The 14,611-nt window shown below is 41.2% G+C and overlaps 3 protein-coding genes across 3 annotated transcripts in view; all 3 read right to left on the reverse strand.

The window, feature by feature from the left end:
• LOC149099482 (uncharacterized) overlaps positions 1 to 14,611 on the reverse strand; it is a 71,553-nt gene that overhangs the window by 8,096 nt on the left and 48,846 nt on the right. The gene's annotated exons all lie outside the window — the stretch shown is intronic.
• LOC149099483 (uncharacterized) lies at positions 10,149 to 10,742 on the reverse strand. The gene has a single exon (XM_089276847.1). It carries the CDS (start codon positions 10,740 to 10,742, stop codon positions 10,149 to 10,151), a length of 594 nt encoding a protein of 197 aa, XP_089132973.1.
• Positions 10,934 to 12,165, reverse strand: LOC110041186 (protein CFDP2-like). Its single transcript, XM_089276944.1, has one exon. It carries the CDS (start codon positions 11,643 to 11,645, stop codon positions 11,166 to 11,168), a length of 480 nt encoding a protein of 159 aa, XP_089133070.1. The 5' UTR covers positions 11,646 to 12,165; the 3' UTR covers positions 10,934 to 11,165.

A 14,611-nucleotide genomic window follows, 5' to 3' on the forward strand; every position in this document is an offset into this window, starting at 1 on the left:
TAAATTTATGAAATCCTTCAGCTCTACAAACATGTCATAAATTTATGAAATCCTTCAGCTCTGCAAACGAGTCATAAATTTATGAAATCCTTCAGCTCTACCAACAAGTCATAAATTTATGAGATCCTTCAGCTCCACAAACAAGTCATAAATTTATGAAATCCTTTAGCTCTACAAACAAGTCAAATTTATGAAATCCTTCAGCTCTACAAACAAGTCATAAATTTATGAAATCCTGCAGTGCTACAAACAAGTCATAAATTTATGACATCCTTCAGCTCTACAAACAAGTCATAAATTTATGAAATCCTGCAGTGCTACAAACAAGTCATAAATTTATGACATCCTTCAGCTCTACAAACAAGTCATAAATTTATGAAATCCTTCAGCTCTACAAACAAGTTATAAATTTATGAAATCCTTCAGCTCTACAAACAAATCAAATTTATGAAATCCTTCAGCTATACAAACAAGTCATAAATTTATGAAGTACTTCACTTCCATAAACAAGACTTAAACTTAAAAAATCCTTTAACTACACAAACAAGTCACTATTAAATTGATGAAATCCCTACCATCCACAAACAAGTAATTAAATTTTATGAAAGACAACCAGGTCTTCAAAGAAATCTTAAATATACACGTATTAAATACTTTTCTATCTAAAGACGTAAGGCCAAGACTTAGAGCTACTTAAAAAATTAAGGTGATGTAGTTAAACAACGTATGGCATTGTTTACTTTAAGGAGACCCACTCAATAGCGCGATCAAACACGTTAAAAAATGAATGAATCGATCAATCAAAAATAGGAAACAATAAACTGTACAAAACAGTCCTAAAATAAACTGAAAAGACCAAACAAAATTAGAGTTACAATTTGTACATGCAGGATGGTTAGGTTTGTTGATTTACTTTTGCGCCATCAAGTGGGTTCCCTGAAAGTAGCAAAGCTCAATATCTAATATTTTATGTTACATTTAGCAGCAGTTCCATGCAACGCGTCCATCCATGAAAATCAAGTTTCCAGGCCATGTTGTAGATGAGAGATGATGCGAAAGAAAAAGCTCGATGAAAAGACTTACTAACGGCTCCTATAGGAGCCATCACTTAAATAAAAGTGCAATGGTTAACAACTAGATTCTTAATGTTGAAATATATCACGTTATGATTAGCCATGTACGCGTGTGGAATAGCAATTCCTGTTCACTTGAAAGCACGGAATTCTCAACAAAAGATCCATGGCCGTAAGGTCTTGCATTCAGCGTGTTCAAGGTATTCATCCTAACGCGTAAGTCTTATTGCCAACGGCTTTGCAGTTATTTCATCGGCCGTAGCTTTCACATTCTTGAAATCAAACGAGTCCAACTTCAAGGCAATACTGTACTTTACCATTCCTGAAAGCTGCATTAAGCTTAACCCGCTATCTGTGTTAAAGCCCATTGATTGTCATGTCTTTACGGCCATCGAAGGAAGGAAAATTTCTCAAGGTATTCCTCACCAGCAGGGTTTTTTCACTTTCTGCCCAATAATTTTCCTCTTGGAGCCTCTTAAACATAGTTTCGAGGTTATTTTCTCTGTGTTGTGAACGGAAACAAAGCCTTGAAAGCTTTTAAATTTGCGTAAGCCATTAGGGCCGTCACGTGACGACCGGCACCAATTGCGCCTTTTGCGTTGTATAACCCTCAAAATTCAAGCTTTTGTAGGCAGCAAGGCGTTGTCGCTTTGAAATATGAATGTCGCGTGCAGGCGAACCACATGGTTGAATTTGAAACATGGACATCGATTAGTGAATGGGTAGCGTTGAATTGTTGAAGTCGAATATTTCTAGCTATATTTTAAAACGCCAATGCCTTGCTGCCAACAAAAACTTGAATTTTGGCGGGGAAAACGTCTCTGCTAAGATTTTAGCTAATCAAGTTCGCAGCTGAAGTGAACAAACCAGGAAGATCGGCTAGACTACTCGTTCTCCCCAGCGTCTGCGTTTCCCACAAGCCCATAAACTCGTTTGAGCTCGTGTACTGTTGCACTGCACAGTTTTCCAGTTGGGGTCAACTGGAAATCGAACAGTACAACGGCCGACTTGGGGATGTCCTCTTTCCATTCGACGTAACTGTGGCCAACCCGTCTTTTACACACCGACCAATTGGTGGTCCAGTGACCATACATCCAGGTGATGCTCAAATTATCCCCTGTGACAGTATCTACCCTTGCGATCAGAGGTCTCTCTGCATACTCATCCAGTTGTACTGCTATGAGCATTCCTTCTTCCACACTGTCACGACTTTCGTTTCTTAATACTTGTGTCTGAACCTGGCCTGGTCGTCTGTATGATCCTGTATACACCTAACACAAAGTTTTGAAGTGACAATTACTTAATTATCCTCTGAATTATTAAGTATTATGAAAGCTGAAATTGGCATTTCAAAAACCAAAGAGAGCATTTCTCATATTTAGCGTTTAATTCCTGAGCAATAGGGTCTGCGTACTATCATTTCACTCTTTGCGATTCTCATTAAAAACGTTGTGTACTTGGCGGTACCCATAAATACGTTAAGAACGCATAACACGATGTAGTGGTGTAATAGTTCTCCTGACTCTTCGTTGTAAAATCAACCGTGTGACATCGTAGAAAGCACTTAGGTTATCCATATAGATTTTTAAATTCTGCTTACTGGAAGAAGGCCATCTCCACGCTCGAACGCCTCACTTCTTTTCAGAACTTCGCTCAGCTGCACGTTCGCATCATGTGCGGGGCGTCTTCTAGCACGTATCTCATCGACTATCCACTGCTGATCACTGCAGGTCAGATATGCGAGCTCCGTCTTGTGATATTTAGCTCCTTCTATACAGACATTTAGGTATATTATAGACTGTTATTGTGAAGCTGTGACTTTCGCTTAACACCCAACTCTATGCGGTGAGTTAATTTCATGGCGCTAGCTTATTTCAAAACTATACTACAGTTATACAAAAAAAATGAGGACTGATGACACCTAGAAAATATCGTTTCTTACTTGGTATTATTTGCACCAGAATACCAAAAATGGCACTTTTCAAGATCAAAGCATGCACCATCCTTGGAAGAACCGATTTAGTTTGATGGATTTGTAATAGGTTATGACCTTCTGGCAAAGCCAGATGATATGTTTTCCTTTTTCAACATATGAACATTTAGATTGGAACTGTTTTTAGCTTGGAAGTTTTTTTCTTAGAAACTGTGTTTCACATTTAATTTGGATATTGAATCATTATGAATGAAGTGCATAGTGGTAAAATGAAACTTACCGTCACCAGGTCTGTACACTAATTCCTCCACATCTTTGTATGCACTGGCCAATTCGTCTTCCTTTTGTAAAAAGTTTAGCCACTCCGTCTTTTCCTCGTTTCTGAAGACACCGTTGGTGACACACTTATCTACCATCCTTCGGAGTTTGACAAGTTCTACTGCAGCATAGTTAGGTTTAATTAACTCAGGGACCCCTTGAGGGAGACTATTCAAAAGTGGGACAGGGTCGAACTCTTCAGAATCCCACTTAGTGGTGCACCATGCCTTAAAGTAAAGGACTGCTTTCCCATCATCATTTTGTTTAATCACAAAGCTATGGAAACTGTTCAGTCCATGTAATTGTTTCATATGAGGGAGTAACCACTCTCTCACAGCATACAAATGTTTCATTGTTGCGTACTGTGGTTGTGCTCCTGCCTCTGTGGTCTCCCCTTGTGTCTGTTTATAACAACGCCGGATTATCCTTAGAAGGTCCTGAGGGGTCAGGCAGCCTGATTTCTCTGTGGCGACTGAAATTCTTGAGAATAGCTGATCCACGTCGATATGGGTGTGTCCAACAGGAAGAAATGATATTTCAATCTGAAGGGAATAATTTTTAAAGTACGTTGCTTGGTATGTTTTTTATTTCTAAAATCTCTCAATCTACAATTATTAGCTCAACGTAGCCATTACGACTGTAGCCTCCTGCTACCCTAAATATTCAAAGTAAAGAACGCCGTTTAATTGGTTTATTAAAAAATGGACTCCAGACGCTTAAGACATCTTAAAGTAAACATTGTCCTCGGCTTAAATTTCCTTTTTTACTCAATGTTCAAAATTTGTGCGAACAAAAAGAACAAGCTGGAACGTGTAGTGTTAATTCCCTTATTCTTACCCTGTCAAACACTTCTGTTTCAACCAGGTAGGCCAGAAAACAGAAAACGTATTGACTCTTGTTTTCCTTAGCGGTGTTGTCCAGTTGAATAAAGATGGAGTCAGCAAGAAGCTGTCGGTGCAACCATAGGGTCTAAATGGAACGCCTTCCAATTAGTAACATACCTTGATTTGTAAATGTAAAACTTGTTTATTTTCAGTGGTAGTGGCTGAACATATCATTTTACTATTGCTTTTTGTCGGTGTTACAATGTCACTGTGTACAGTTCTCAACGGAAGCAGATCTTCTTTTAATGCGCCGGTACACACCGGTGTGTCTCCCGGTTAAAATTGTCCGCTGGAAGATACCTTGAATATCTACCATATGAATTTTAGTTGGGGTGAAGTCAAAATACTCTATTGTACCTTGTAAAACTGACACATGAGTGAACCAAACCGTAAATAAAAATGAAACTGTTCACATGCCATTGTTAATTTCTGTCTGGTTAGACAGTGTGCGGGGCGACTTACCTGCAATAAGGTGTTCAACAAGAGATTAGAATCGTGTGGAAACTGGTGGTAGTCAAGGAAGCAAATTGGATGTCTCCCATGAATCAGCACTCCCACAACGTGTACCCTGAGATGCCAAGCTTTTTCACTTGTTCCGTGCCTTGACTTCGAGAAAGGCAACTCTGTTTTGGTAGTGTCCATGCCATCAATTGCTACTGAAAAATACTTGTGTGGCTCACGGTGTGCTTGCGAAGCTCTGCTGAGACATGACTTCCTCTCCTCCCTGTAAAGTTCGACACAGGCGTTACATCAGTTGTGTACCTTTTTACTTATTTAGTTTAACCCTATTACCACTATTTACTAAAACACTTTACTGACTTACCTGACCCATGCAATGTGTCCCTTTCTCCGTTCTATCCCCGCTTTCTTAACAGGATTGTTAGTGCCCCTCAGTTCATCTTTTAAAGTGCAGCAAGTGTCGCATTTGCTGAAACGATTTTCCTAACACACAAAAAAAGTTAATGTCACGCGAGTTCAGTGTTAAACACAATCCATGTAAATTTTATGCAAAAAGGTAGTGGATATTCGTGCTCTCGCCGTAGCGATTTTCCTTTTCGTAAACGGTCGTTGCTATTTTGGCGACGCTTAGAAATTTTTAAACAATGAATTAAATTGTATTATGTCACCACCCAATATCAAACCCAGAACCTCTGGCATGCCAACATGCCTCCCTTACCACTACACCAGTGATAACTAATTAAAAGCAAGGTGAGAAATTTGAATCGTTACGATATTTTTAACGCCACGAAATGAGTCGATCGTTTATTTAAATATGCACGGAGCAAACATTAAGTCGGAATCTAATCAATAGACCTCTTTAGCTTGGGCGATTTGTTTTCCCATTGTAGACCCCGTGATATTCTCTAGAGAATTGTTCATTTATCAATCTTAAAATTATACAGTCATATACATGCGACTATTTAAAAACTTGAAAGCAGGAATTCCCAAAAGTATCATCACGTGGTCTGCAATGGGAAAACAAATCGCCCAAGCTAAAGAGGTCTATAGCGCTAACCACTTAACAAGTAGATTATGAACTCGAGATTTCTATCGCGTGATAGTGGATGAGAGTACAGTCCGAGTCAACCAACACGCGTAGAAAGCAAATAATATAATTGTTTTAGTATAAATCTACACGTCGTTCAAAAATTTACCCAAATCCTCAACACAGGCGCTTTGAAAACGCAAAGAAGCGGTCTGGCGCTAGTTTGTTAACAAGCGCATACTGCCAGGCTACTCATTGTCTACAGCAGAATAGATGTTGAGTAGCGTAACCAATCAGAGAATGGTGTTCCTGATAGAACACCTAGAGATTTATACTTAAACAGGCTATCCATGTAACACACAAACAATATTTTGGATTCGTTGATCATATCATCACCTTGAAAAAACTGTTCTCACATTGGCTCAAGATGATTAAATATGTTGAGCGCTGAGTTCGATTAGAAACCAAATTTTTGAATTTATATATGAAAGTACAGGCGAGAGAGATAAAAGCGATATATAATTGTACATATGGGCGGTATAATGCATCAATCTATTTCATTTACCTTTGGAATCTTTACGTGCGGGAAGCACGAGTTCCAGATACTTCTGAATAGGCTTTCACTCGATGTCGGTTGACCGGTGGATTTCATAGTTTCCGTAAATTCCTCGAAGACCTCTTTCTTTCGGCTCGAAGGTGCCACACACTACAATTGGGCATATAGTCGCAATTTTCGGAGAAATATTTCTCCAGAAAATTAACAACAGCCTCTGTTTGTAGTCTGTCCCGATACATAACAGATGCACCGTGTTGACTACTGCGCCTGCCAAGTAGATATTCCTTCTTGAGTTGGAAAAAGCGCCTTTGAGTGATTCCAAGCACCTTTGTCCAGGCATTCCAACACACCCGAAGTCCGCTTATGTAGTACGCAAATTCACCAACAGTTGGCTGGTTCTGGTCTAGCCAATTGAAGATGTAGCGCCTTTGGGATTCGTACGTGCTGTTATCCTGGCAGAAGTTCTCGCGCGCTTTTTTCATCTGCCCAAAGGGAAGCACTTTTTGGAGACATTGATTCTCCGCACAACAATTTCCCTGGGGCAGGTTTTCTGGTTTCAACACCGTCGATCGATGTTTGCCTACAGGTATTAAATCAACAAGATGAGGAGAGATATTAATATCAACAGTAACCTTTCCACGATTTTCCAAACAGATCATGTCATCCACCTCTTCTCCTGATGTTTTCTGTGTTTGCTTCCGATGGGCCTTTGGATCCATCCCTTGCAAATGAAACGCTGACCGGCAGAATTTGATTTCTGCTTTTCTGCAATGCAGTATCCGATAAATGTTCACTTTTAATCTCACCCTCGACGCTGCTCGGGCTTTCTTCCTCAGTATTGTCGGCATTGACGACTTCCGGAAAAGACGTTGAGCTGCGGGAGAAACTGTATGAAAAGGTGCGTTCGGCAACTTCTCCTTCTAACGAAGCACTAGACGAATCGTAGTCTTCCTTCTTTGGTACAAGTTGAACTGGAGATAAACTTGGCTCGTCGCTGTCACCAAACGAGATGTCAGATGAACTCGTGTCATTCGCTGTCCGTTTCCTCTTTGGAACTGGCGTAGACGTGAACAAGTTAGCTTCACTCGCCAATTGAGAGTAGCGCCTTGTGTCACGGACATTGAAACCTTCAAAAGTTTCTTCATCACTGTCCGTCTCAGAAAATAAACCGAAATTATTTAGTCGTCCAGCCATAGCAAGTGTTTGCATTACATGCCCAACTGATTGATCACTTCCGAATAACAGAAAACATTTGAAGTTTCATGCATTTATCTGTCGGTATAACCTTTGATTACAAAGCCCGATGACAGATGAGAACATGCTGGCACTGCGCAGCGCGTGCCCGAATTAATACGCTACACGCTGTTAGGTTAGGAAACCGGATGCTCTTGCAGACTTCTCTTGGTCCTCCCGGGACATTTCATTAGAAAAAAAATATTATGAGCGTTAGCGTTGACAATTTCAACGCTAGTGCACAGTTATCGTCATCGCGAGGATACCTTTTTAAAAATTACATGCGTGTAAAAAGCGTGTAACAAAGTAATTGATTAAGTAGTTCTATTGTTCGGCCGTCCATCGGGGTCGTCCATTTTCGGCGCCCAAATGGTTGCGAGTGAATGTACATGTACATTACATTCTGCGTCAAAATAAATGCATGCATATTATCGTTAGTGCAAAAACAAAATAAACATTGGCCAGATTTATACTGCAGACGGATCATCCGTCTGGGATGAACTTGGGTAAGGAACGATAGTTCGTCCGATAATTCATCTGTGTATAAATACGGGCAAACAGACGGATCATCGGTCCAGACGAATATTTATTGTGATAGTTCATCTTGACCCACGAACTTTCGTGGATAATCCGTCCATTTGCCCGTATTTATACACAGACGAATTATCAAACAAACTATCGTTCTTTGCGCAAGTTCATCCCTAACGGATGATCCGTCTGTAGAATAAATCCAGCCAATGTGTCCACAGGTTCTTGGTAGTTCTCCTTTGATTAAAAAAACGCAGACCGCTTTTGTTAAAATGAAATACAAAAACGATAACAATCACAACAACAACAATCATAGTAACAACAATAACTGTAACGATAATACCATTAATAATCGTTATACAGGGTGCTCACTTAAATAAAAAATGGTATTGTGTGAGGCCATGTAAAATCACGCTTGCTTACAGCACGTGGCAGCCCATGCAGGTGTGTTAATTGCGTTTTTTCTTTTCAGTAGACCTGACGATGTAAAGTAGACCTGACCATATAAAGGAACCTTAGATAGCGTGCGTAAACTTCCAATTTGCCACTAACTTGAATTTTGAAAGGAATAAAATCTTTAAGCACTTTTACTTAGTACTAGACCGCAAAAGGGTGTGTTTTAGAGTGACTGTTGTTAGTACCAGGATCTGAAATAAACGTGAAAAAAATGCGTAGAATTAAGGACAGACGCTTCGCGAGTCACAAGGTTCGGGCATGTATCTTTCTAAGAGAAAAACAATTTTTCAGTATAAGTGGGTACGATACATACACATACATGATTACAGTGGTATTGGTAAAACGATACCAAATATAAGTTTGATCCCTCCAATTCGAACAAGTTCAGTCTTTATTATGATTTCAAAACGTCCCGAAAACCATTCAGGTAGGACGGTTTCGGCATTACATCAAGATAATAATAATAAAAAAATCACAGCAACAAGCTGGTAGATTTCCAAAAAAAAAATGAAACACTCAGCTATCCGTAATACATTAGTTTAAGTGTAATCGCTCCGCATTTCCTTTCAATAGAGAAGTTTTCTTGCAGCGTCTTCATAAAAAGGAGGGTTTATTTCTAGGCCTTGAACTTAAAAAACTATATAATTGAATACTAAGTAATGTCTTAGCGATTAATTTGAATACTAACGTAAAGAATTTTTGGATTCTTGTATATTTAGTGTGCCTTATGACATGTATGCCATGTGTTAACGCCTTCTTTGAGCGACGTCTTGATCATTTTTCTGATTTCTGAATTGTTATCGAAGTATATCTCTTGCCTTATACCAGAGTTCTTGGAGTACATGGGTAGGGCAAATGGTTACCTGCGATGGACGAGGTCGTAGCGATACTCCTAGCCACCTTTTGCTGTTAAAGTGCAGCTACGCGCCAGTTCTACAATTTTGCGCTAAATCTTTGTATTACGAACCGAGTTCAATATTACTGTCTCTAATACACCTGGACAGGCACCCTAACTCCCTGATAATTAAAAAACGTGTTTATGTTCCAAAGGGTAGAACGATGGCCCATAGACGGAACGAGAGCTGTTCATGAAGCCTTTCTTAGTAAGACAAGTCATACTCGGTAGGACCCAAATATCACCCATAGGTTTAAAGAAAAGCTGATAAGGTACAATCAATGCTTTCCTGAACTCACTCACTCATCCGCTTCGCTCCTTCGTGAGTGGAGCATAAGGCCACATAACAACAGGTGCCATCCATCACAGTCTTGAGCTTCCCGCTCAACCCCATGCCAGCTTGTCCATCCTAGATCTTTCCTTTCGGCTTCAATGGTTCTCCAAGTGATCTTTGGTCTGTCGGGCCTTCTCTTGCCTTCAGGGGTCCAGGTGAGCGCAACTCTGCAATTGTTATCTTTCTCTCTCCTCAAAACGTGACCGATCCATCTCTATTGTCTGACCTTCAAGGTTTCTGAGACGGGACCCTCTCTAGCTCTTTCATAGAGCTCACGGTTGGAGATGGTGTATGGCCAAAATATGCCAAGGATTCTTCTTAGGCGTTTTCGATGGAAGACATCCAGGCGCTCCATGTCAGTTGATGTAACTCTCCACATCTCAGCGCCATACAGGAGAGTAGAGATCACGCAGCTCTTGAAGATTCTCAGCTTGGTGTGCTTGCTGTATGTCCTAGACAGGATTTAGAGTGGCATGTGCTTTTCTTCCGATTGAGAGCCTGCCTGAGATGTCTTCATGTGACCCACCAGCTCCATGGACCATGGCACCTAGGTAAATGAAGGAGTTCACGTCTTCAACTTCTAAGCCATCAATGGAAATTGTGTTGGTGACCTTGGCGTTTGTTCGTAGCACCTTTGTCTTGGTGGTGTTGATACAGAGTCCGGTATACCTTGAGACATGATGGAGGCGGCTGAACATCTCTTGAAGATCTTTGTGCCGGCTGGAAAGAAGGGCTATGTCATGTGCATAGTCTAGGTCCTCTAAGAACATGGTGAACTTCCACCACAGGCCTCTCCTTGCATTGGTGATGTTCCTCATTACCCAATCGATGATGATGTTGAAGAGAAAACCTGACATAACACAGCCCTGCTTGACTCCTGTCTCTACAGGGAACCAATCTGATGTTCGAAGAAGCTGGTCCAGGGCAATTGGAGGGCTGGCTTTTAGCATTTCTGCACTAATGTTATCCACACCGGGTGCTTTACCGTTCTTCAACAGAGATATGACTTGTCTCAGTTCTAGGATTGTAAAGGGGCCAGTGTCCATCTCTATGGGATCTTCGCAGTCACCGAGCTGACACCCTTCAGGGAGATCAGTTTCTTCACAGCCCACATTCAAGATTTCATAGAAGTGCTCTTTTCACCTTTCAAGTACTTCTTCCTCTGTGGTGATGACTTTACCATCTTTCGTCCGTATTCCAGTGCTTGGCTTCTTGAGGCACCCACTTAGTAGCTTCGTTTTCGTGTAGAGCTATTTCAGATTGTTTTGGTGCGCTGCCCTTTTCGTCTCTTCCGTGTCTCTTTCCAAGGCCCTCCTCTTGTCTGTCCATGCTCTCTTTTTCACTTCCTGGTCTTTCGTTTCGTACATCCGCTGTCTGTTTTCCCTCATTCGTTCCGAGCGGTAGTTCAAAATGCTCTGTTTTAGCGATAAAGTTCCAGGTGGAGGGTTTCAATCAGTCCTTACGGGACCTTAATCTTTGTCCAAGTGTTTCAGTCGCCATCGTGCGATGATGTCTTTGTACCTTGTCCATGCATCATCTACACTTTGGTGATCATTGTTTAGAGCTTCAAAACGATTCTTCAGGGCTATGCTCAAGCTCCGCTTGGGCAAAGGATTTTTTAGCTTTGCAGTGTCACAGATGGTCCTTGACATTTGTTTCTTTCTGTTCCTTGCCAGCTTCAGGCGTATCTTGCATCGGACAAGGTGATGGTCACTTGCTGCGTCTACTCCTCGCTGTGTTCTGACATCCAGTAGCGGTCTCCTGAATCTTCTTTGGATCGCCACATGATCGATCTGATTGCTGTCATGGCCATTTGGTGACGTCCACGTATACTTGTGGATGTCTTCGTGCTGGAAACAAGTGTTTCCAATGACAAGACTGTTCTCAGTGCAAAGAGATGCAAATCGAAGGCCATTATCATTCATAATGCCCAGTCCTTCGTTACCCATGGTGCCTTCCCAGCATTTGCATCTCCTAGCACGATCAGTAGGTCCTGGAGTGGCGTGGCATCGATCTCCTTTTGGAGCAACTCATAGAATGTATCCTTGTCCTCATCGCTAGCGTCATTCGTGGGGCTGTAGATCTGAATTACTGTCATCTTCGCATACTTGGAGAAAAACCGTACGCTGATGATCCTGTCTGTGATGGGGTTCCATTTCATCATGCACTTCCTTGTCTCCTCGTTCATTGCCAGGGCGACACCACTGTGGTGTGTCCTTCGTCACGTCCAGAGTAGATGATTGTCTCTCCCGTGGTTGTCTTCACTTCTCCGAAACCTGTCCACCTTACCTCGCTGAGTCCGAGAATGCTCAGTTTGTACCTTCTCATTTCTTTCATGACTGTTGCTGTCTTTCCTGAACGGTACTGAAGAGAAACGACCGACATACTAAGAATACCCGATAAGGTCTTATCTATGAGCCCTTGTCCGGTAAGGAACAGATAAGACTGATATACTGAGGATAGCTGGCAAGGACCAATCCATGGGTCTCTGCCCAGCACCTAAGAATTACGACTGATATAATAAGAACAGCTTATAAGTTCCAATCTTTTGCAGGGGCATGGTGTGAGATTTTGAATGTGTACGCCGAAGGCACGCCATTCAAGGAGCTTATAGAGGGGGAGGGGGGCATGCTCCCTCTGAAAAAAATTGAAATCTGGGGTCTCAGACACGCCATTTCCTACAATTTCCGAGTGACATTTCCAAAAAAAGAAATGCGAGGGAAAATGCAGTAATGTTAGTTGTTTATTTCCACCATCTCTAGAGTTTTCGGCAGGCTACAACACAAACAGGTGGTAAAACAACCGTATAAACAGAAGGTTTACAAGCAAAGGGCAAGATGTCTACCCTTCATACGGGCAAACTCTGTTCTAACATCATCATTGTCAATGTCCTTGTGTTTGTGAATGTGCAGAATTGCTAAAGAGCTTAATCTCCCGTCTGTCATGGTATTCGTAAAGGGGTTTTCAAACTCTTCATATTGCTGAAGCTACGCTCAGCAGTGCAAGTTGACACAGGATACGTCAACATGAACGTTATGACAGCAACATATACTCCAGGATAGAATTCAAGGTTGGCAAGATCAAGGGTGTCAACCAAAGTCGTTTGGTTCACATTTGGATCTATTCCACTCTTCTGTTGCCTCCATCGTGTGATCTCGGCTTCGAAGTCGCCCTCAGAGATCTGCATGTCACTGCTACAGTCGCTGTAGAGGTCATCAATGGCTTTTAAGAAAAGATACTGGAGAGACTTACACACACAGACAGCTATTCCAAATTTAAAAATCGGTCCGATTTTTATGGTAACTTTAAAAAATGTTTTCAGGGAATAGGAGAAATATTTTTTCAGATTTCAGCTGTACGCACGGGCGTAAGTGCGTATATGGACACTACGCCCGCACTAAGAAACTCTGTTCATCTGTGCAATAAATCGCGTAACTTCCTTTTTCCTTTATTTCGCGTTAACTTAAGTCGCGTTGATTTCAAATACCTGATATGACACGAGCGTTTATCTCCTATAATAATCTATCCCCCCCCCAAAACCAATATTAATTATTCAGTTCACGTAGTGGCATAAATAAAAATGCGGACACTTCCCCAATATCTCACCGACCTACGTGGTGTCGCAACTCACCAATTTCGCAAAGCTTGAGTGAGGAATGCCCTAGGATCAGTTGCATGGGAGGACTTGCACCGAGACCCAAACCCTCTAGACGCTGCCGCGTATTGATGCAAACCTTGGAACCCTCCTAAGAGGCCTCTCACCGATCTTGTACTGAACATGTGTCACAAAGTCTATTTATTTGCAACGCCTAGTGGTTTTCCATCATTGTGGTTATCACTGGCAGTCCGAAAGCAACTGCGCATGCTTTGTGCTTGCCTTCAAGGAAATTTATGTTCAGTTACCTTTTCCAGTCGGGCTGTTAACTTATCTCTACCGAAATCATGTAAACTCATTCGTTTCTTCAAAAAAGTTTAAAATGGAAAACTTTATAGCACTCAAAGTTATTCATGATCATTCACAGATCAAGGCCCTGTGAATCGCTAGACCAATGGAGCGTTCCTCCAGTCCAAGGGATTAATCAGACCTTTTACTCTGTGCATCGCGCTGAAAGTTCCGTTCGCATCCTAAATACGAAGACAGGAATCTGGCCTTAGCATTATCACGTACGAGAAAAGGTCTCTGAGAAGTCACTTTGTCTCGAAGAAACGCTACGGGACACTAGCTTTGAACACAAATTTTCATCACAAGTAACTGTCAATTTCTTTTATTAAGTTTTTGTTTTAAAAGTTTTTTTACCCACGAAAATTAAGATAACTGAAAGTTGTTTTCTTGACACTTGTGCAGTCTTTACAAATTTCCTGGAACACCTAGCCCTTCCTTTGAAACACCTACAAGCATTTATGGTTACACGTGTGCAGACTACAACGAGTATCAGTCGAAGAAAAGTCGAAGTATTGTACATTAAGGCATTATTGCGGAAAGTCGATACGTCGGAAAATCAATATTGGTCTTTTATATATCACTTTGACGTCTAAGTGGTTGACAAATTTGCGTAGTCTGATTCCTTTTTAAACAGTTGTCATTTCTACGTTCGGGTATCCACGGTTCACGACTAGAAAAACGACTAAAACTTTTCGCGGTAATGGGTAAAGAAAAAGTCTACGGAGCACTTTGGTGTGAGTTATCATTCGGATCCTCTCCCTTCCGATTGTTTTGTTTACATTTTCTACGTTGGGGTTGAACTTTTTCGTCTTTCAGCAGCAAGCAAGTCCTGTAGTTTGTAATTTCAGCCTTTTCCAGTTAATACTTAATAACTGATAAGAACTGTTGATAAACCATTTTATTCAATGATACTTCAACTGTTGCTTCTGCGGGTAAGAAATCCTCGGCTTGAGACATACATAGGTCATAATT

This window comes from Orbicella faveolata, unplaced genomic scaffold (genome assembly GCF_042242905.1).
Source record: "Orbicella faveolata isolate gen_17 unplaced genomic scaffold, um_ofav_v1 contig_46, whole genome shotgun sequence".
NCBI classification, from domain to species: Eukaryota; Metazoa; Cnidaria; class Anthozoa; order Scleractinia; family Merulinidae; genus Orbicella; species Orbicella faveolata.

What these genes read in the sequence shown, in the direction of transcription:
- LOC149099483 (XM_089276847.1), bottom strand. Translation starts at nt 10,742, where the DNA reads ATGGACACTGGCCCCTTTACAATCCTAGAACTGAGACAAGTCATATCT.
- LOC110041186 (XM_089276944.1), bottom strand. Translation starts at nt 11,645, where the DNA reads ATGGGTAACGAAGGACTGGGCATTATGAATGATAATGGCCTTCGATTT.